Here is a 13,886-nt window from a genome sequence, read left to right as displayed (position 1 = left end):
ACCACAGCCAGTGGGAGCCGCGATCGGCCGAACCTGCGGACGTGGCAGGTAAACAAACCAGCCCCGCCCACCAGGTGCTTTCCCTGAACAAGCGGTGGACCGGCTTTGAGAACCACTGCTCTAGATGAGTGGTGGGCAACCTGCGGCCTGCAGACTGCACACGGCCCATCAGGGTAATTCGCTGGTGAGCCACGAGACAGTTTGTTTACATTAACTGTCTGCAGGCACGGCTGCCCACAGCTTCCAGTGGCTGTGGTTCACCATTCCCCGTCAATGGGAGCTGCAGGAAGCGGCGCTGGCAGAGATATGCTGGCCGCTGCTTCCTGCAGCTCCCATTGGCCAGGAATGGTGAACCGCAGCCACTGGGAACTGCAGACAGTCAATGTAAACAAATGGTCTTGCAGCCTGCCAGCGGATTACCCTGACGGCCTGTGTGGGGCCTGCAGACTCCAGGTTACACCACCACTGATCTAGATGCCTACAAACAGATTGTTTAATAATTTGTTCCTGTATCTTTCCAGGTATGGAAGTTAGGCTGACTGGTTTTTGTGGGGGGTTAGGCGTGCTCTGAGCCTGCCTATTGGATCACACCTCACAGGCAAGATAGGTGGAAGAACTCCTATCTATCTTGCATAGGTTTGTGAAGCACACTGTGGCTTAGTCAGGAGATATAAATTCGGGTGCCTAGAGTGAGGCAGCAGTGCATGTGCTCAGAAGCAGAAACATAGGTGCCTAGGGAACTTTTACTGCAAAAACTTAGGTGCCAAGTGAGTTTCGGTGCCTACAGTGTTCAGCAGCGGCTGAATGGGGGTTTTGTGCATACCAATAGTGCCTGTAGCAATTAGGTAACTAAGTCCTTTTGTGAATCTAAACCAGTGCCTCTAATATATGCACAGAATGGAGATTCTTGTTCTGGAAAGGTCAGTATTCAGCTAACTCTAAATTTCTGTTACATCTACTAAAGTCACATATTATATCCTATTGGAACTTTTACAAGTCATGTTATTTCATGTTTCCTCTATTAACAGTCCACTAAATGAAAACCATGAAAATCATAATCATATAATCAACTTTATTCTATTGCCAGTTTTTAACAGAGAGGGGGGGCTACCGTGATTCCCAAACATAACGAAAAGAATAAAAAGTATACATGCAAATGGTTAATATTTCAACAATGCACTGAAACACAAGAACACATTTAAAAATGATTAAGGGAAAAAGCAAAACCTTCACGGTGTAATTGGACACAGAGTGTAGTCTATGTGCTGATGGGCATGAAAATTTAATTACTGCTTCAACTATTGAAATGAATGTTGCAGCCTCCCGTGCCTATAGAATAAAATTTATGGGCCAGATTCACTGTTGGCACGACACAATTCCATTGACTTCAGTGGAGCTGAGTTCACTTAATTCAATAGTGTATTTGGCTCACAATCTCCAAAGCCCTTTGAAATCTGTGGAAAGGCTTCTTTTGCATTCAGTGAGTTTTGCATCATGCCATAAGTGTGGTTTGCCAACAATTGAATTAAATTTATGGTATAGACCAGCATGTTGACCAGACTTAGAACTGCAGGAATGGGAATGAAGTACCCAGTAGTTAGTGGTTCTATTTCTGTATCTCAGGGTCAGGTCAATAACCAGTCAATGTACATTTAGAGTAATTCCATTTAGTAATTAGACCATCCATTTTCTTGCATTATAGTTACTGCCAAAGTGTTCTCCCATCACCTAACACATTGCTCTCCAGCAGCCACACAAAAATTAAGGCTATTTTGAATCACGCTTCATCGGAAAAAACATGATTCTAGGCCAATGCATTCTTGTACTGCACCAGCTCTCTATTCTTTAAGCCTATCCAAGAAAATAATTTCCCAAAACAAGTTATTAGGTAGAAGCTAGGATTGAAAAGAAACTGAGAGAGAGAGAAAATGTATTTTTAACTACCAGTTAACACCTTTTATTTGTAGATCTTGTTGTTATAAAATATTGCTAGAGGTTTACAGCCACTGGCTTGTGCGACTAAAGCAGTTACTCTAATTGTAGCTGATAAAGAAACGCAGCCAGAACCCAGTACAATGTGAAGCTTTACAAAAACTGTACTTTAAGATGCTTTGGAATGGATCCCAAAATCACATTATGGGAATCACATATGGGTTCAGAATAGCTCTGCTAGAGAATGTCAGCAGGCCACATCCCCAGTCAGTCTTTTAGCTGAAGAATTTCGCAGGGAGCCACAACAGTGTTTGCAGGAGGAGGGAGAGAGTATCTCTTCTCCTGCCTGCCTTTTGTGTGAGGGAGGGAGCTCAGGGACGGGGGCTGACCAGGAACATGTGGAAGAAGAATGGCAAAAGAGACAGAAAGAGAGAGGCTATGCTGGTGAGCAGTGATGATAGAAATGGTGCAAAACAAAATACATATTTAATAGAGCCATATCCCTGCTTACAAGGACTGGAAGAGATACATCCAGAACTACTGATAGAGCAGATTCCAGTGGTGTGCAGTACGGACAGTAGCAACAATGCCACATACCTACCATAGCCTCATTGATAGAGCACTGAGCTAGGAACTTGGGTTCTAATCCTAGTTCTGCTGCTGGCCTATTAGGTGACCTTGGGCAAGTCACTTCTCTCTGTGCCTCAGTTTCCCCCTCTATAAAAGTGGGGATGATTATATTGACCCCATTAATAAGTGCTTTGAGATCTACTGATGAAAAGTGATATATAAGAACTAGGCATTGTTATTAAATAGCAACTGCATTCAGGTATCAGTTGGGTACTTGGGCAAGATTCTTGGGCTCACAATGGTACTTGGACAACTGGATGCTGATAGCAGATGGTCAGGTTTGAAAATATCACTTGCATTTCATTTCTGGCTACTATCAGACTACAGCAACTCTTGTTTACTCATCTGCTAAATATTAACACTGAAAAGACCTGAATTTAAATTCCAGGTAAACATCTACATTTAAGGCATAAGAGAGAGAATTTAAACAAACCTTTATCTGTGATCAATTTATCATCATAGGACAGAATTAGAGCTAGGCAAAATATTTGTTATTAAATTCAAAACTATTTGACGTGTATTTCATATTTAGTTATGATCTCGATTGTGGACTCAGTTTTTGCATAGGATTTCACTGAGGCTTTTTTTTTTTTAATCAAAACGAGGCCCATTTTCCAGTGGACCCAGGACAGTCTTCATGCTGTTTCGATCTACGCCAGGGAAATTCTCAGCTCGACTGTTAAGTTGGCTTTACACCTTTGCACCACCAGAGCAGTGCAAAAGGACCATTGTGAGCCCAAGAATCTGGCCTATTGACTTCAGAGGCATTATACCCAGGAAATTTGACTCTGTATGTTGAGCATATGTCAATTTAATTAATCCTCACAGGCAGGTGATAAGGAACCATTGTTAACAATATCATGCAGTATTAGTGCATCTTTCCTGTGAAGAAACATTTCAATAAAAGGAACTACAACCATTACCAACAATCTGAAAAAGCCTGGGAAACTCAAGTGTTATCTAGAACTGAGGGAATTGGGAAATCACACCTGAAGCAAGTTTTGTTTGATTCCCCTCCCCCCTCAAATTTAGCTCATTTGTCCAGGTCAGTGGATTCAGTGCTGTAAGTGAACGGAGAGATCAATGCTTCAGAAGAGAGCCATTTTGGAGATCAGAGCCTTTTTAAAACCACCAGTCAGCAGATTCAGGGTTTTGTTTTGTTTTTTGGCTGGGCTATTGTTTGTAAATGTTTTATTGCTCTAGCCAAGTTTTGTGCTCTGCTTTTGTCTCTCAAGTGCTGTGGAGGGGAGGAACAATCAACTTAGAGTCTCTCTGTGATCTATTTGTAGAGGTAAGCAAGGGAAACCAAGCCAATAGGTGCCTTCGCTTGAAGGGCTAGATTTACAAAGGAATTTAGGTCTGGCGATGCTGAGCATCGCCACACTCAACATTTAGGTGCCTAGAAAGTCACTGGGATTCCCAAAGTCTGGTATAGGTGCCTGTGGTCATATACACTGAAGGAAAAGAGATAGGCATCTCAGAATAGGAGTCACAAAAATCAGCACATTAAGTGGCTCCCTGGTTAAACTAGCCAATGGGAGATGCCGAGGCAGGGGATGTGTCCTAAACCTGCCCCCCCTCTCAGGGAATTAGGCTCCTAAATCCAGGCAGGCACCGTCCTCTGCTTGGGATTCTCAGCTGCAAACCCTCTCTTGGGGTTCAGCTGCGAGGGCTGCACTGCTTGTGCAATAGGCCTGAGAAGGAGGAGGAACAGCTCCCTCATAACTTTTAGTCCAATGGGGCTCCCTCAGGCTCCCCTGTTGAAGCTGTTCCGCTGTGGATAATAAATAAAGAAGTCATTGGAGTAGGGGACTGGATCCTAGTTCTTCCACTTCCAAGGTGACCACGCTAACCACCAAGTGACAGAGCCAATCCCATGCTTGTGCTCACTCTCCTTTCCCCTGCCCCATAGTTCTTTCATGATTTGTCCACAGTGGAACAGCTGCAATAGGGGAGACCGAGGGAGCCCTCTCAGAACATTCCATAGCCCAGAGGTTAGGGCATTCACCTGAGAGGTAGCAGATCCCTGTTAAATCCTGTCTCCTCATCAGGCAGATGGGGGACTTGAACTGGGGTTTTCCCCCATCCCAGGTGACCCCCCCCCAACCCCATCCTAACCATTAGGCTAAAAGGTATGAGGGAACTCCTTCTTGCCTCACAGCTATTCTGTGTAAACTGCCCTATAGGGGCCAGATGCAGAAGGTGAAGTCCAAGCATGCTTACTGGACTGGGCAGTGCAAGCAAGTAACACCTATCTTCCCCCAGTTTGTACATTGCTCTGTGGCTTAGTCATCTGGCTAATTGGCGCAGTGGGGTAGTTCACACATAGGTGCTTAGGGAATATGTACTGAAAACATTTAGGCGTGGAGTAAGTTTAGTTGCCTACAGCTGCCTGATTCTGGGATTTAGGCACCTAAAGTGGCAGTTAGGAGCCCAAATCCTTTTGTGACTCTAACACTAGATCTTAACCTTTAATACTTTAACCTTAAATCTTAAAGACCTCCTCTCAGAGAAAGGTGTTTCTTTCCTTCTCCTCTTCTGCTCTGTATTTTGTTAAGAGTTTGCATTATTATTTGACAAGTAAAAGATGGCACGGTATGTACTGGGGGCTGGAGCTTGGAGATATTTGTGTAGCTTCTCACCCTTCAGGAATCCCACAAATTACTGCCCGCTATTCTGATCCACAGGACACTCTGTGAACAGTAAATCGGGCCAAATGAATTCAGAGAAGAAATCAGAAGAAAAAAGTGCAGGGATCTCTTTTAGAACTATGGTTAATTTTCAAGTCTGTTCTTAGTCAAACGCCTAATGGGCACACATTGAGGCTTTCACAAATAGTGTGATCCTAGCCAAAGGGTATTGGTAGTGAGGCAAGCTAAGGCCAAGGAACATTGTTCATTTCAGTTTTCTCACGAGGAAGGCAGTAGTCTACAGGCTCATGCTCAATGATAATATCTTCATGGCACACCACAGGCATCCTTCATTGGTTAGGTGAAACCATTACTATAATATGTATTATTCCTTCCAAGATTTATCCTAGTGTAGGATAACATAAAGACCTTTACTTAAAGACCTCTCCTACTTAATACAACATTCTCAGAGAATTGTTAAGGATCTCTGTGAAAATAGCCCTCCCTTTTCTTGCCATAAGTAGCAAGGTTAGCAGTTGAGCAGGCATTACATACATTATTCCCGGGTGTGGATTTTCAGATTTATTCGGAGTCATTTCTTAATTTGGAGCACTGCAATGGGAACATTTTTGCACACAATTTTACAAGTTTCGTTGATGAAAGGATAAGCAATAATCTCCTAACTTTTGTTGTTTTGACCACAACTGTTAAGTGAAATCTTACTCTTCTCAGTGATTCAAGGGTATATCATCTTAGCAGAGGAAAGTAAGTGAGTTGTGACCCTATCTGAAATCAAACAATTAGATCTGTAACATGTACAGTATAGGGGGGAGACTTTGGAATGGAACAATGGGAGGCTAACAATTCGTAGCAGAAAAGCTATGCACAAATATTGAAAATATACACAGTCCTTTAAAGCTCCAGGTCTAAGTCTCCACTACAGGACAGTAGATTTAATGGAGTACAGCATCAGGCCCATAGTATCTTGTTCATGAAAATATTCATCTGAGGTTGGTGTGTCTGCTCCAAACTTCTAGCAGATACCTACACAGTACTTAGCGCCTATCTATTCTACTGATGTCAGACATCATATCACCTCTTGTTCAGGCTGATGAGCAAAGAAGGTACAATTTAATGAATTTAATACAGCTTATGCAATCTGTTGAGGTGTGCAATAATCATCAAAAAGTTTATTATTAAAATAGATACAGTATATACAAAATACAGTTGCTGGGCTACTTGTGGATTACATTGTTTTGTTTCTGTTTACTATGTGGTGACTCAGAACAGGACAATTCTGAGTAGCCTCCGCTGACAGACTATATAAAGCACTGGAAATGTTTCAAACATTTTTCCAAGCCAGTTAGGTACAGGATGTTCAGCAGAAATCTTCTCCATTAAGAAGACCCTGAAATGGTAATCTAATATTTTCACAGAATAGGCTGATGGCTGACCAGCCTAGTAAGAGCATAACGTTCCATTATTCATGTAATAATGTACATAAGTGTGACAGATAGTTATATTCCAGCCAGGCAGAATTTTAATATCGAATATGCAAGTTCTACTATCTACACAATACCTTCTTTTGTGCTGCTTTACATTATGGATCAGACACAATCGATGCACAGTCATACCTGTTTTGAATTGAGAGCAGTCTGTCATAGGAAGTGTTCTCACTGGAGCTGGGCAAATACTACCAAATGTAACGGTGGAGATTTGTTTGAATATAAAATCATGAATTCACTTCAGAGCTCACAACCCGTTTTATTTGTTTATACAAACATGAGCGCCATTTTTGCAAGAAGTTTTGCATTTCTTCAGAAAGCAAAGGCCTCCAAAGTAGAACGGGGCAAAAAATAATAATAATTCAGTGAATAGTAAATTTGCCAAAAAATGCATGTTGAGGGGTACTAAAACTATTACTTGGGTTAAATTTGATGAACAGGTTTGGCTGAACGAACTCTGAAAAAATATTCATTTTTTTAAACTATCCCTTTTGCCATTTTGTTTCAAAACAACATTTGCAAAATGAAATGACAGTCTAAATATTTTGTTCAACCCAAACACAATGTTTTTTGTTTGGTTTGGTTTCAGTGAGAATTCACTTTGTTTGAAACTAACCAAATTTTTTTTCCAGATTTTTCGGTTTAGACACTGAACGAAAAAATCAATTATTCACTTAACTCGACTCACAAATACGTGTACAAATGCATTTGCACAGTGCTATATTCTAAGGGTGGGATCCACAAAGGGACTTAGGCTTTGCAAAACTGAGCATCATGGTGCCTAACTTTTAGATACCTAGAAAAATCACAGGAACAACAAAGCTGAGTTAGGTGCCTAGGCTCCTTATACAATGAATGGAGAGAGACAGGCACTTTGCAATGGAATCCACAAAAGCCACCAATGCTAGACAGGGAGCCACCTAAGCTAGGTAATAGTGGGACACCGATCAGAGGAGTGTGTGCTAAGCCCGTCTCCTCTCTCAGAGATAGGCATCTAGCTCTACTCAGCAATTCACAAACAGGAACCCAATAACTATAGGGTGGCCTTTAGGGTCAGGCAGCATAGATGGCTAAGGCATTTCTTGCAGGAATGAGTTAGGCACCTGCCTCCACACAAAATGGCTGGTGGAGGAGGTGATGCTGCCGCCCACGTTAGAACCTTTAACCCAGTGGTTAAAGCACTCACCTGGGATGTGGGGAGACCTAGGTTCGATTCCTCCCTCTCTTCCAGAGGGGGAATAATTTGAACAGGGATCTCCCACCCCTTAGGAGGGTGCTCTAAGCATGAGATATGGGATATTCTGACATGGGGCTCCTTCAGCCTCTTCTGTTGAAGCTGTTCCACTGGGGATAAATAATGAAAGAGTGATCAGAGCAGGGGGACTGGCCCCTGGTTCTCCCATGTCCCAGAAGCATGCCCTAACCACCAGGCTAGGGAGTCATTCTCTCACTCTCTAGCCCAACGACTGTTACAATGTAGGTAAATCCTTAAATAGTTATTGGGCTAGAGAGACCAATGGGACCCGATCCAGTAGACACGCTCAGAGGCTGCCTCTCAGATTGGGCCCTGCACATGAGATAGGCAACTGAATGCCTATCCTCTCTCAGTTCGTGATTCACTCTGGGGCTTAGGTGGGAGATAGGCATCTGGATTCCGGACACCTAGAGTGAGGCAATGGTGCTTGTGCTCAGAGGCAGTAACGTAGGCACCTAAGGAACTTCTACCCTGAAAACTTTGGTGCCAAGTGAGTTTAGCACCTTCAGGGTTTGGAAGGAGTTTTGTAGATCACAGTGGAGTGAAAACTGGGATTTTGGCACTTAACCCTGAGACTTAGATGCCTAAGTCTGGGGTTTAGGCACTTAAGTACCTTTTGGATCCCACCATAGGTGTTCAAGGCCCTCTCGAAATCTCTTTAATTTATTTTTTCCTGTTTCTAAGATACCCAGGGATGCAGCGGAAGGTAGCCGCTTAACAGCATGAAAAACTAGTAACGAGGAGTTGAAGACATTGATGAAGCAAATAGCTCATAAACAACCCATAGGCTGAAATTTCTTCATATTTGTTCATGGGTTGTACAGTTTCAAATCATTAACACATTTTCAAAATCAAAGTCTACTCAAAGCTAATTTATGAGCAGGAGAAGAAAGGGCTAACTTTCTACTATTATTTGGTACAAGTAGATTAACAGAGTTTAAGGACAGACTGGACTATTATAATCGTCTAGTCTGACCTCCTGTGTAGTACAGGCCACAGCATTGCACCCAGTGATGTCTGCATCTAGCCTAGTGACTTGTAGTTCAGCTAGAACATATCCTTTAGAGCAGGGGTCCCAAGCTGTCCACCCCCCACCGCTTCCCCCCCTCCCAGCTCACCATGTCCCCGCGCCTCTGCCTACCTCCAGGTGCTTCCCGATGCTAAACAGCTGTTTGCCGGCGCTTAGTGCTTTCCAGGAGGGAGGGGGAGGAGCAGGGAGCCCCGTGCTCAGGGGAGGAGGCGGAGAAGAGGCGGGGCTGGGCGGGGATTTGGGGAAGGGGTTGGAATATGGGTAGGGAGGGGGCGGAGTTGGGGCGGGGACTTTGGGGTGTAGGGATATTAAAGAAGGTACTAATAGTGATTCCCCCGAGTGACAGTGACCCCCTCATAATTTCTCCCCCACACTTTAAAATCTAACAGTTTCACCAAGTACAAAAATCTCTTGGGTCTTCTGTTAAAATTTGTAAGCTACTGTCTGTAGAAACCATTGATTGTATCTACACTGTGAAAGATACTTTATTACTATGTAAAACTTACAAACAAGTTAATTGACTTTGTTCTTGAAGTAATTGATATAATGTAAACAAATACTATAAGCCATTAAATGACTTTCACTTCATTGTAATAGCACCGGCTCCTAGGACAGACCCCCACCCTCTGTGATTAAAGGGCCAGGAGTCTCAAATGAATTAGCACACACCCCGACAGTGGTGGAGACAGTAAATTAAAATATGGTTAAGATATGGAATGTATGCTGATGCTTGATATTCATGAATGGTTAGGGAGGTGCCAGCCTAGAAAGGGAGTATCCATCGGCCGAAGAATGTGTCAAGTGGACCACCAGACAACCCCCGGAGGGTAAACTGGGATCCACCCCATCACCTGGAAGGATGAGAAACACAAACTTTGGACAGTTTGGAACCACCAAGAATGTGCCCAGGAATGTGCCATCTGCTGATTGAGTCAACAGCAGGATGAAACAGCTCCCATAGACTAACATAGGAATTAATTCCTATAAGAATGGACTCTCAAGACTGATAGCTTTGAGTCTCTGGTTCTGCTGCCAACCTCCAGGAGTATCAGGTGCATCTGACACAGACTCGGCTCCATCCTCATGACCAAGATACCTGGCCAGTAACTTGGCATGAGCAACTTCTAGGCTGGTAACTATAACACCTATACAGAACTTGAATGAATGATTGTGTGAATGAATCTCTCTCTCTCTCTCTCTATATATATATATATGTGTGTGTGTGTGTAAGGAATAAGTAGTGATAGGAATAAGTGGTCAAACAATGTTGTTTACTTTTATCTTTTGCTTTACCATTATATTTACAATAAATGTGGCATCTTTGCCTTATCCCTCTTAATAAGATCCTGCTGGTTTTTATTCTATTGGTATAACAGGGGAAGGGAATGGGGGCGGGGCAGGGGTGGCAAGAGGCGGGGCAGGGGTGGGGCCTCATGGAAGGGGTGGAGTGGGGGCGGGGGCAGGCTTTTGTATCTTTATATGAAAAGGTGTCAGTGATGCGGCCCTTGGGCCAATGTATTAGTCCTCATGTGGCCCTCGTGGTGATTCGAGTTTGAGATCCCTGCTTTAGAGTCTGCACAGCTCTAATTCTGGTCATGTGCAAGTGAGCTAAAATTTTTCTTGGCATAAAATCATAGAAATGTAGGGCTGGAAGGGAACTCGAAAATGATTTACCTTAATGGCAGGACCCAGCGCTTCCCAGACCTAGGCCCAGCCTGCATACATGACACACCCAAAGCTCACACTCCGGACAACAGGGACTTTTCCATGTACCAGGTTTGCCAGATCAGGGCCTCTGGAGCTCACCACTGCCACTGGCAAAAGCACACCTGGGGCTGAAAGGAAACTCATTTCTAAATTATATCGGATAGCTGTTCTTCATGCAGAAAGTATGTTTCCAATTCATCACTGCTCCACAGCTTTCTCCCCATTCCCTGACTAGTTAAAGTGAGTCAATCTGTAATCTTTGCTTTTGCTGTATGTAAATTAATATGCCAAGCATATCCTAACTACCACACCCTCTGACTGCGCCACAAAGAAATCAGCAATCGTTCAAATTACATTCCTTTATTAATAGAATGGTTTAATAGACCAAAACTGAAATGGATCAAAGGAATGATTGTCCATTAAAGTGGCCAGAAACAGTAAATATTGGCTACAGATGTCATCAAGATTTCATTTAACAAAAATTAAATATGGCCCATGGCAAAACAAGCAACCTTCAGAAATGTATTGTTAGGCTGCTAATAGAAATGATTTACACTTTATGAAAACAAAAGTCTTGGCAAAGCCAGTTTTAACTTAGTTAATTACTGTTTTGATTCTATGTTAACTGCCCGCAGCTCCCTCCCTAGATGTTATATACAAGCCTGCCATTAACATGGTAAAAAAACAAATGAGTGTTCAAGAAACTAATGGTCCCTAATGGAGCTGAGAACACCCTTTTAACAAAGTCCAGCGGGGCTATTAGTGTACAAGTCATTTTCTCTCATTCAGGATAAAAGGATCTGTTTACCAGCTATAGTATGTCTGCATTGATTGAACCACACATCTCTCACATTAACTTAGTTAAGACCACTTAAAGAAAATAAAGCACTGGTATGAAAATAAACATTTTAAAGGAGCCTATTTCCTTCTGGAAGCACTGTGTGCTAACTTTGAGATCCCACTGTTATAATTAAATGATGGCAAATATCTATGTGAAGAAATCTTCTCACGGTATCAAACTCCACTTACCAAATGGAAAGTAGTATGTCTGATCTTACAGCTGGTACAAGGCAGACTCTCAAAATAAATCCAACTCTGTTAAGTCATTATGATAAACAAAGAAATCCCACCTAATTAAAACAAATACTCGATTAACAACTTGACTTCACAAAAGGACAGATTTACTCTATACCAAGGCACTTGCTTAAGAGGTCTCTGCTGCATTTTCTTAAGAGCCATACAGTATATAATGTATGCTTTTGTTTCAGTTTGTAAATAGGCATTACTAATGTTAAAGTTTGCTCATACAATCAGGGCCGGCTCCAGCATTTTTGCCACCCCAAGCGGTGGAAAAAAAAAAGCCATGATCGGCGGCACTTTGGTGGCAGCTCTACCGCTGCCACATTGTTCTTCGGCAGCAATTTGGCTGCAGGTCCTTCCCTCTGAGAAGGAGAGAGGGACCTGCCGCCAAATTGCCGCCGAAGAGCCGGACGTGCTGCCCCTCTCCATTGGCCACCCCAAGCACCTGCTTGCTGCGCTGGTGCCTGGAGCCGGCCCTACATACAATCACACATTGCTTTGCTGTAACAAAATTGTTCTCAGTCCTCTCTCTCTTTCATCTTCCTGTCTGTATCTCTCTTCTAGTTTCTGTTTTTCAGAGTCCATGCTATAAAAAGTAGAGTCTACACTTCTTCTGATTTGCTCAAACTGACTAAAATCAGCAACATATTTTCCATTTTGAGAGAGAGAAACCACAGGCACAAACTCATAACCCCAGTGGATCTCCTCTGGTATATAAGAAGTTCTGCTTTGGCAGACGGCACTAGTGGATTCTACTGTGGCATTCAAGAGGACAACCAGTTCAAAATCCTTTTCTTTTAGGTTTTGGGGTGTGAGATCTCTTAAAGGGCTACTCTCATCCAATAAATGGTAAAAGGTTAAAGGTAAAATCAGAAAAGGACTTTCTGAAGAGGAGTCAACATGGAATTTGACACTGGCTTGGTTGAGCAGGATCCTCTCCCCTTCTTTGGTTTCATAGGTTTGAAGAAGTTTCCCAGACAGCTGACACTGAATCAGAAGACTCTTCCTCATATTTGCTACTCTGATCACAAGGCAAAGCTCTCCGTTGTGTTTGGTAATTACAGCACAATGACTGAACTTAATAGTCTCAGCCCGTTTTTTGGGTCTTGCAATTTTGGCCAAGAAGGTACCAGTGATAAAGATCTCAATCAAGGTTGTGATGACCAGCTGAGCAACCAGGAGGAATATGGCATGAGGGCACTCCTCTGTGATGAAACGAAAGCCATAACCAATAGTTGTCTGTGACTCCAAAGAAAAGAGAAATGCCCCAGTTAGTGAATTTACTTCCTTGACACAAGGCATATGTTTGGGGGGGAAATGATCCCTTTCTAAATCTCCATGAAGAAATGCAATGGCATAATAGATAACTCCAAAGAGGAACCAGGTCATCACAAAAGTAGCAGCAAACAGGGTAAGTTTGTATCTCCACTTCATGTCTATAACCGTTGTCCACAAATCTTGAAGGTAAAGCAGGTATATACCATCTACTTTGTCAATCCTCACATTGCTGTGACCACTTTTGGACATCACCCGGGGTCTGTGTGTCTTGAGGTCAGCGCTGATAATACCGTTAACGAGTGGGGCACTTGATGTATTGATTTGAGTGGTGCCCATTTTCAGTTCCTCAGTTCTAAGAAGAGAAAAAAAGAATTCAGTTACTTAAAGTCAAAGTACATGTGCCTTAAAAATCATTTGAAAAACACAGAAGGACAGAAGTACACAATCATGACCGCATTACATATGTATAATAAAGGAATGCCCCTGGAACAAAAAGCTACCATCATATAGTGTCTGATATTAAAGCTATTTGACTTTTTTTTGACTTTCGTGACTGCCATATAAGGAGAAATGGACTGTCTTATGGTATCTTGGAAAAGAAATTTGACCAAGCTAAAATCCTATGTTAGTACTGTGTTTTTTAAAAAGGCATAAGGTAAAATTCTTCTCATATATTGTTGAGAAAGCAGGAGAGACTTGTTTTGACTACTATATTTATTCCCACTCATGCACTCAGGAGAAGGATTTCATTAAAATTAAACACATTTTGATGCTTGATTTAGAATGCCGGACCACCTTTGTCTTGCAAAACAATACAGTCAAAATAAGCAAAACAAATT

General features: G+C 42.5%; 1 protein-coding gene across 8 annotated transcripts in view; it reads right to left on the bottom strand.

Annotated features, from left to right (window-relative positions):
• Nucleotides 1–6,354: 6,354 nt before the first annotated feature.
• The window catches only part of KCNJ15 (potassium inwardly rectifying channel subfamily J member 15), a 40,878-nt gene continuing 33,346 nt past the window's right edge, over nucleotides 6,355–13,886 (bottom strand). For all 8 annotated transcript variants that reach the window (XM_054049096.1, XM_054049102.1, XM_054049112.1 and 5 more), the window contains one exon: nucleotides 6,355–13,399. In XM_054049096.1, coding sequence (XP_053905071.1) covers nucleotides 12,256–13,383 — 1,128 coding nt within the window. In that variant the 5' untranslated portion in view covers nucleotides 13,384–13,399 and the 3' untranslated portion in view covers nucleotides 6,355–12,255. The remainder of the gene's footprint in view (nucleotides 13,400–13,886) is intronic.

The sequence above is a fragment of the Malaclemys terrapin genome, chromosome 1 (genome assembly GCF_027887155.1).
Source record: "Malaclemys terrapin pileata isolate rMalTer1 chromosome 1, rMalTer1.hap1, whole genome shotgun sequence".
Lineage (NCBI taxonomy): Eukaryota > Metazoa > Chordata > Testudines > Emydidae > Malaclemys > Malaclemys terrapin.
This window is presented reverse-complemented; position numbering and strand designations above follow the sequence as displayed.